The 9,339-nt window shown below is 45.0% G+C and overlaps 1 protein-coding gene across 1 annotated transcript in view; it reads left to right on the top strand.

Annotated features, from left to right (window-relative positions):
* The first annotated feature begins 771 nt into the window (after window positions 1–771).
* Window positions 772–9,339, top strand: part of SIM1 (single-minded family bHLH transcription factor 1) — a 77,318-nt gene continuing 68,750 nt past the window's right edge. The window contains exon 1 of the mRNA XM_008578834.1: window positions 772–1,158. Within this exon, the coding sequence (XP_008577056.1) occupies window positions 984–1,158 (175 nt within the window). The 5' untranslated portion in view covers window positions 772–983. The remainder of the gene's footprint in view (window positions 1,159–9,339) is intronic.

Here is a 9,339-nt window from a genome sequence, read left to right as displayed (position 1 = left end):
ACCTGGCGCTGCCGTGCCCCTGCTGGGCAGGGAGAGCGCTGGGTCGCCTTGGGAGTCCCGAGGGACTTGATGTGTAAGTGCCACTTTCTGAGGAATCCTCATTCTTGAAACCCAAGTCAGAGAGGCAGCCAAGCTCCAGATCTGCCAAGGTCGGGGACCGAGAGGCGACCGCAGCGTTGAGGAGTCTGATTTGCGGAAACCTGCTTTCCTGGGATGTGCGCCTGGACGGGGCGCGGGCACGGGGACCGGTGGCCGAAGGTCTCCTGAGGGTCTTCAGAACTACGCGTTGTGTCGTTTGGGCAACTTCCCAGGGGGCTGGAGAATGTGGCTGGCAGGGGTGAAAGAACTCGAGCAGTATTTGCTGGAGGCTCAGTCTCGCTGCTGATTTCTCCGTCTCTTAAAAAACAAAAACGCCGAGCCTGGCGAGGAAAGCCGAGGCGCGCGGAGGCCCTTTCCGCCCGTTTCTCGGAATTGGGGCGAGTGCGGGGGGGATTGTGGAGTCTCGTATCTCTTACGCTCTGATGCTGTTGTCTTCACAGTGGCCTGAAAGAGTTGTCCGGAATTCCTGTTCTTCCCAAAGGGGCTTGGAGCCGCCTCAGATGCTGCGGGACTGAAGAACAAACGTCGAGGATTATTATGTCGATTTCCCGAGGATCAGGATTCTCAGTGCGGAACAGAAGAAAAGGCTGGCTCCTCGGGGGTCCCGCCGGCATTTGATACTCAGAGACCCCCAGGATTGCTCAGATTGCCGTGGATCAGCAATTTTCCTATATTCGCACCCTGCATTTTCAAAGAAAATACTTTCTGTTCTCTCTGGTCTTTTACTACCATAAATACACTGTCCCTGCTGCGAATACTACAGTCTCTTCATTCAAACATGCTTTATGTTTTTGCCAAATATGATCTCTAACTGAAAGTTTATTTTTGGTTTTGGATGAATCTGTGGAGCTTACGTTGTAAGAAGAAAGGGGGAACAAGGCACAATGAAAGAAAAGTCCAAAAATGCTGCGCGGACTAGGAGAGAGAAGGAAAACAGTGAATTTTATGAACTGGCTAAATTACTGCCTTTGCCCTCGGCTATCACCTCGCAGCTGGACAAAGCATCCATAATCAGACTGACGACCAGCTATCTCAAAATGAGAGTGGTGTTCCCAGAAGGTAAGTGACTTTGCCCAGATGGAATTTCAAAGGCAGATCCCAGGCAATGAGCCTACACTAGTGAGCAGAGAAGTACATGCATATTTACATACATACTCTCTGAAAAGGAAAGTTTAACCCTGCTGCTTGACTAAGGTCCTTGCTGAACTCATAATTCCTGTTGCCTTTTCCAGGCTTTCTCTACTTCCCAATTAATACTTTCTCTTCAGTCCATGTTTGGTTGGGAAGCAGCCCAACAGTGCTTTTGTCAACACTTCAGATACTGGGCTCAATTGAAAGTACTGCTAATCCAAACACGACTTTCTTTTTTATTCCTCTTGTTAGAATTGTATCCAGTAAAAAGCAAGAGCACTGCCAAATTCTGTATTTTTGCTAGGTATATAGCTAGACCCATGTATATGGAACTAGCTAAGCCATATAATTTCTCTACATGTCTATAGTTCCACAGATAAAGAGCAGGCATATTCATGAATGAATATGTCCTGAATTTACCCAGTCTCTTAATTGCATATAGCAAATTTATTCTGAGTTTCCAAGACATTCACAGGTACTGAAACTAACTCTGTGGCTCGGTAATTTGCAACTTCGGGTTTAGTATTATCTGGAAGTTAACAGGCTAGTCCCAAAATATGTAAGATTGGATTAAGATGCCTAGCCCACTTAGACAATATTTTCTGGGTGGCAGGTTGGCAAACAGATTCTGGAAAAATTGTCTTATAAGGCCAAGAAGTTAAAATAGCTGAGCTGTTGACATGATTTAAAACTTGTATTTAGATTGTCAAGATTCACTGTGTGAGGACAGAGCAGCCTTCATAGAACACTGTCCTGTATAAAACCACTTATACTCAGTAGGAAAAGGACACTTCTTGCTTTCATTTACTCATCCTTTCCTTTATTTGCATCCAAATAACATAAGCAGATTTAAAACATATTTTAGATATGTCATTCCTAAGGATGTGAGGGAAATTAACACTTGACGCATAGCACTGTTGATGGAAATGTAAAATGGCACAACTGTGGAAAACTGTTTGGCACCATGAAGGATAAAACCCTTTTACACAGCAATTCCAATTTGAGAAATTTACCCCACACACATTCACAAGTGATGTATATGCAAGAATATTTGTATCTTTTCAAGTGACTATACCAATACCTAAGTTCTAGGATAGTCCATATTCTTGCCAAAACTCACTTTTTCTGTGGTTTTTAATTTTAGCCATTCTAGTCGATATTCAGTGGTAACTTCTTACAGTTTTAATTCACATTTCTGGTAACTGATGATGATGAACATCTTTTCATGTGCTTATTAAGCATTCATTTATCTTTGATTAAGTGTTTAAGCCATTTGCCTTTTTTAAAAAAATGGGGATTGTCTGTGTTCTTATTACTGAGTTGTTAAAATTTTTTGTATGTTCTCGATAAAAGTCTGTTGTCTAATACGTGTTCTGTGAATATTTTCTCCAGTCTTTGGCTTGCCTGTTTATTTTCTTAATAACCTTTGGAAGATAGTGTAATTTTGATGAAGTTCAATTCATCAGTTTTTTTTCTTTTATGGTTAGTGCTTTTTGTATAATAAAACAATCTTTGTATATACTTCAAGGCCAAGAATATTTACTCCTAGAAGTTTTATATTTTTAGAGCTTTTATATTTAGCTTATTTTTTTCCATCAGATTTTCTAAATTGTCTATAACCAGAAAGGGGGAAAAAATATTTAGAACCACTGCTTTAGGCTGCTGTCTAGTTTTCCAGATTTGTTAATTATATGGACAGCATCACATCATGCTATCCCTTTCCCCTACTAAAACAGTTTCTGAATTAATGGAGAGAATGACATTGCTTTTGATAAGATATATAGCAGTGGAATATCTGGCTACACTTCCTAAGTAAATTTTTTTATTTCATTTCTAAATAATCCTGTTGGGAATTTTAATGTTCAACAAGTATGTAGACCCCCTGGAGCTGCCCCTTACAGATGCCCTTTTGCTGCTGCAGGGAAAAAAAAAAAAAAATCCCAGAGAAAGAACTCTGTTTATTTGCAAACGAAGACTGTTTATGTGACCTGTAGAGGTTTATGTTGTTGATTTGGATGTTTGGGATCTGTTGGTTTCTTTAAAAGAAATGGAACAGGAGTGGGGGGAAGAGAATAGTCATTATTGGGTTTGAAGTTTCACTTTGCTTGATCCTAAAGTTATTATTCAAGTCAAAAGCTTGCAAAACATGCTCCAAACTAGTCAGGGGCACTAAAGGAAAACTTGCAAATTATAGTTCAGTTCTACCCTCAAAATGTTAGTAATGTTTTAGTCGTTTATTCTTAATGAGGTTCCTTGAACAGTTTTCCTCATCTGACCCTGGAAACCACGGGAGGAGAGGAATCAAAGCCTAAAGTACCTAGAAAGTTTTTTTTTGTTTTGTTTTTTTTAATAAAGAAGAAAAGGAAGGGGGAAAAAAGGAGGGGGAACTTATATTAAAAACCACATTTCCCATTCAAACTGTGCTGAAAATCGATGGTGGGAAAATTACCATTATACTACAATGCCTTCTTCTTAAAAAAGAGATCTCGTTGTCTTTTATATTGTCAGCGCCTACTTTATAAAAAATAAAGCTATTGCGAACTCCGCTGCGCTGCTCCTAACAGGATTATTAGCAGTGATTTGTCAGCCCCTGCGGTCTCAGTGGGCTCCCTTTATGCGTGATTTCTAGCCGGTCTCGTCAATTATCGGTGCCGATGTCGCTCGCTGTTTGATCAGAAACAGCATATGGTGCTGCTTGTGGGGCTGCGATTAATCGCGGGAGAAGAATAGTGGATTGGCTTCTGGGGCGGGCACCGAGAGGAACGGAAGAGCCCGGGGAGTCTCCAGGCAGGGGAAGCTGGTCTGTTTAGTGCAGATCCAGGGCTCGGAGGGGATCAGGCTGCTTCTTGTTGTTGTTTTTAAGAGAGCAAGCTTTCTTGTTTAATTAAGTGCTAACTCCACAAATTATAAATCGCATTATAAATAAATATGAAGAACAAAAAGTAAATTCTCATAGCCAACTTCCCGTTATTTTTTAAGAGAGCACCCATGAAGATTCCTGCAGGAATTCCCTTGGTGGTCAGGCCGGTCCCCTCAGACTACTTTCTCAGCGACTGACTGTGCTTTCTGCTGCCCCCCTCACCTTCCTCCCAGTCCTGGCCTCCTCCCACCCTCCCTTCTTCTGTGGGTGAGTGTGAGTTTATGGGGAGGAGGGGATGGACGATGTGTGAACTTTGGGCACATCATTTATTTCTCCAGCTACTGTTGACCTCATAACTCACTCACAGCCTCCACCTAGTGATTTAGACAGGGTCATCCGAACAGCTGGCTCCAAGAGATGAGGTTTTAATTTTGACAGTGGATAAGTTTCAAAAGCCCAAAATCCAAACACAGTCCTTTAAAACATTAAAGAACAAAAACAACAAACAGAAGCGAAAACAAAAACACAACAGCTTTCAATGGAGCGAAACAGTCACAAGCCGAAGAACCAGGTATTACCTGCAGGCGGTGGCAAATTTGGGCTCAGCATTGGCTGAAAGCAGAGGGTGGACAAGGTTGGGGTCCAAGGCAGAGTGAGAAATGGAGCAATTTATATGAGTGTAATCTTTTTCAGTGATAAAAAATGGAATGTTTGAAGATGAAATACATCCCTCTTGAAGCTGTCCTAGCACATAGTAGGCCATCAACAACATTTTGTTTTAAGGATGGGCTAAAGATAGCTATTTCATCATGGTAAACATTCTGTCACATGTAACATATGCATTTTGCGAGGTATATGATCTAAAATAATTATAAATCTGGTGACATAGCTATAGGCATAGCAGTGCTGCAAAACTTTAATGTTTTTACTATTACATTTCATCTATAATACCCTATAATGCCAAAAGCCTATAAGTTAACAGAACAAACAAAAATTCTTCCATACTTACATTTGAAAAAAGAAAAAAAATTCCTTAGAGTACAGATTTTCCCCTCCCCCCATTCCCTCCCACCCCCACCCCCACCCAATTGCTGAATACAGTTTTTTCCCCAGGGTCTAGTAGCTTTTTTGTTTGGGGGCAAGTTTCAGTTTTTATTTACCTCAGTAGATAAAACTGAACTGTTGAGGGGAAAATGAGAGACAGAGAAAGAGAACAGAGGAATGGGATATGGGTACCTGAAATAAGAATAAAGCATTAGACTGGAGATTTCATTGCTTAAAAAAAAAAGGAAAAAAGAAAAAAGAAAGAAACTCAGGCAATATTGTGAAATCATTAAAACTCTGTATCTGCTGACTGGTAACACTGTATTCTAAAATAGGCTTGCAGAGGAAAAAGTGAAGCATGTAATGTAGAAATGTATAAACCTTTAGTGTTATCAAAGCCAGAAAAGCAGGATAAAAAAGATGGCATGATTTTGTGTACAAAATAGGACAAATTCAACTAAAAGGAAATATATTATTGTTATCCAGCTATAATGCAATTTCAGCTGTGGGCCTAGTGGCTTGCAGAATAAACTTTGAAGGGAACAGACATATTTTCATATCTATAGCTATTCAGAATCTTGGTAACATCACACTACCATTTCATTGTCAAAACGTCTTGGGAAAATAAAAATAATCAGAGTTGAAATTAGTAACTGCTCAGGAAAGAGAGTCTCTACAAAGGACAAGGATGATTAAACAAACCTCCACAGACCGTTTCTATAATATTCACCTCAAGATTGAAATCCTTAATGGCGTTATATTTGGGGGTGGGGTGGGGGAGGGCCTGAGAACTGAAAGAGAAAAGGAGGTCCCATTTCCCACGTGGATGGGTGATTTAAAGCTGTTTTTCTTGCTTCTCGGGAAATGATTGAGCATTAGGTTTCCATGTTTATTTTCTTACAGAAGTTTTTCTCATTTAAAAGCCTTTAAGCACAGTTTACGCTCCACACCGGTTTTCTGTGTTTAATTCCAGTTTTGATGTTGACTTAAAATGTGGATTGCAGAACTAAACTCCGTGCAGAGCATTTGCAAGGCAGATTTATGTGTTAGAAATTGTAGACCAGATCAATGAAAAAACACTTTTTTCTTTAAAGAGAGGGATCACTAATAAAAACAACAACAGGGTATCATAAACCATGGTAGGATGCTTTCAAGTAAGGTACAATCACTTACCTGAAGCTAAAACCAGGCTAAATTTTCAGAGGACAACCTTGATATCTAGGGGAGTTGTTTTTTCAGTTCTGGGGAATCTTGACAGCTTTGAGCTTTTACAGACACAAATGTGAACATGGAATGAGAGCCCGTGGATTCTTGCCACGTTTCTCGGTCGGGCCAGGTATTCCTCAGGAAAATGAGGTTTGGGCCCCTCTAACACCTAATGAGTTTAGTGGACCACCCATTGCCAGTCCCTGATCCATAGAATTTAAAATTTTTTGTGGAGGAAGGGGAACCTCAATCATTTAGGAATGGTCCTTCCACTCTCAAAGTGCTAACACCGTGTCTACAGGCCAGCAAACTTTCTTCCGCAGGTAGCCCCTCCGAGTGGGAGGCTCCCACACGGAGTCGCTCAACCTCAGTGGCTCAGGCCAGACCAGGGACAACTACCGTGTCGAGACCTCCGCCGCGCTTTCCGCATCGTCCGAAGCTCGCAGCCGGCCAGGCCGGATCCTCTGTCGGCGGTAGCCGCAGACACCGGCCCAACTCTCGGCCTCCACAGTTTCCGCACCCCCCACGCAGGCCCGGGTCTCTGCCCTCCAGGAGTGCGCGGGGACGTCTCCGCCCCCTATCCGGAGCAGAGGCTCGGCTGGTGCGGAGGTGTGACCATCGCCCCTCCTGCGGCCCCTGCCACCGCCCCAAGGGCAGGCGGTGGTCTAAATTTTAAGCCAAGATCCGGTCCTGTCGGGCCGTTTCCAGGAGGGCAGGTTCGGTGCCGCGGTCGGGATTCCGGCGCCAAGAAGAAGCCGAGCGAGAACCGCCTGCTCCTCGCGGCTCTGCCTCGCCGGTGGGGACCTCTAGGAAGGTGGCCAAGTCCAGGCTGCGCTCAAAGGCCTGGAATCCTGGGGCGACATCGCTTGACGCTATTCAGCTGCCATGCAGGACACTTTTCTCAACCCACGTGCATTTTCGTCCTCGGTTTTAGTTCAGACCTGGCCGAACCCCGCCCTCCCCTCGTTTCTGCCGCTCTCGTCCTTTCGCTGCGGGCTTGAGCGCCCGTAGCCAGTTTGGCCGGCAGGCTCTAGCCCCTACCGGGACGCCTGCACTCGGGGGCCCGAGCACCACGCGGGCGCAGAGGAGGTCAGCACTGTGACCATCGGTCTCCACCCCAGATTTACACTAACATTGGTGGATTCCCCGAGCACTACCGCGGGGTCTCTGGCCCCTGGCAGGACAGGGAGCGCAGGCACACACTGTGGGATCTAGGCTGCTGTGCGGTTCAAGGCCTGGCCCAGCGCGGTCACCGACGCCTTCAGGAGCCCAGCCACACCTGCCTAGTGGCCAGGGAGGGCCGCGGGCCTGGTGGGACCCAGGGATGGAGGTGGGGGTGGGTGCGGCGCGGTGTCTGAAGGGCACCTCCTTCCCAGGGACTGTTCCAGGAACTTGCTCTGGGCTGGGAGCACCCGTTCTCCGACTCTCTCTTCCCTGGAGAGCCCGGCCGCAGAGGCTGCCGCACGGAGGCCGATTGGTGTCTCAAGCCCGGGTGAAGGCTTGGACAGTGTGCGTTTGACTAGGACGCTCAGGCCCCGCAGGAAACACAGGATTGGAAGTTTTCGGGATCACTCCCCTGGGCCAGCCTCTTCCCCGGACACCCTCAGCCTGGGGGAAACCCCGGTGGCTGAGTCAAGCCGCTGCGGTACTCGACGTTAGGAGTTCGGCCTCGGAAGGCTTTCCCGCCTCAGTCACCGAGTTATGGTCAGGTCATAGGACAGGTCCCCCAGCATCCCCCCACCCCCGCCCCAGTTGCCTAAAAAGCATATCGCGATCGGTGGGGGAGATGAAGTTTTCCGGGAAGGATTGCAAGGAGGACACATTTCTATTGAGATGTAGTGTTTATTTAGTAAAAGAAAGAAAGAAAGAAAAACAAAAAAAGAAGAAGAAGAAGAAAGAAAAGAAAAGAAACAGTAGAACAAGCTCTTCTTTTCTTCCTCCTCCCATCTGAGTGAAACAGGCGATGATGCTGGGTCTGTAATCTATATTTTGTCAAGGGTATGAAATTCATTCCGAAGGAAAAGCTCGATCAATTTATTTTTGCTGCTTGCAATAACACAGCTGGATGATGCTTTGAGCTCATGCTAGACTGGGGCTCATCATTCATTCGCCAAGAACGGGCCTAAATGGTGCCTGTGGGATTAGGTCAATTTTAGTGGATCTACTTCGCCTCATTTGGTTACTAATTGGTTTCTTGTTTTATAAATCGAAATCTCATTTTCAGGAAATTACAAAACCCGTGCAGTCAGTCCATTGAGGTAATCCCTGGGTCAGGGGGTATTTAAATGGAAATGGCTCAACCGCGCACTGAGGGTAAAGCAACAGTGAAACTTGCCCGGGTTTCACATGAAATGTGAGCTAGTCCTTTAGATCCATAATAGATACATCCCTTCTAATGCTACTTATGTAAATATGATAAACCAGACTTTAAAGGAAGAGGGGGGCCTGGGAGAAGCAAAATTTATCTGCTAAGGTTAATGTGGCATATCTTGGAAATCTTCCAAAATAGATTATGTTTTCCTTTGTCTTCGGCCACTTTAGCTGGGGAAAATCCTTTTGTCTAAAACCCGATTTAGTTATCGCCTCCTTCGCGGAGCTCCTTTTCTCCTTTGCAAAACCCCGTTCCCTCGGCCTCACCGAATTACAAGTGAATCTTTAGATCTTGTTCCCACTGTAATCCCGCTGCAAAGGGAGCTGGTTTCCTCCTCATTTTAAACAGACAATCAAAGGATTTGCGAATTTTCTGCGGTAGGTCAAGTGCAGAAACGAAATCTCAGCTTACCCCCTTGCCAACTGAAATTAGGTGCTGGAGCGCGTCACCGAAGGCAGGAAGCGAGAGGGTCCGAGGAGAGGGGTCTCGTGCCCACTTCGAGACTTTCGGGAGGGGGAATTCCCTGACCTGGGCTTGGGAAAAGCACCCCGAAGAGCGAACTCAGCCTTGGTATTAGATCAGGAAAGTCTGACAGGTAAACAAACGAGGGCAACCAGTTTCTTGTAAA

Source organism: Galeopterus variegatus, unplaced genomic scaffold, assembly GCF_000696425.1.
Source record: "Galeopterus variegatus unplaced genomic scaffold, G_variegatus-3.0.2 Scaffold1772, whole genome shotgun sequence".
Taxonomy (NCBI): Eukaryota; Metazoa; Chordata; class Mammalia; order Dermoptera; family Cynocephalidae; genus Galeopterus; species Galeopterus variegatus.
Note: the sequence above shows the minus strand (reverse complement) of the source record. Positions and strands in the feature narration are given on the sequence as shown.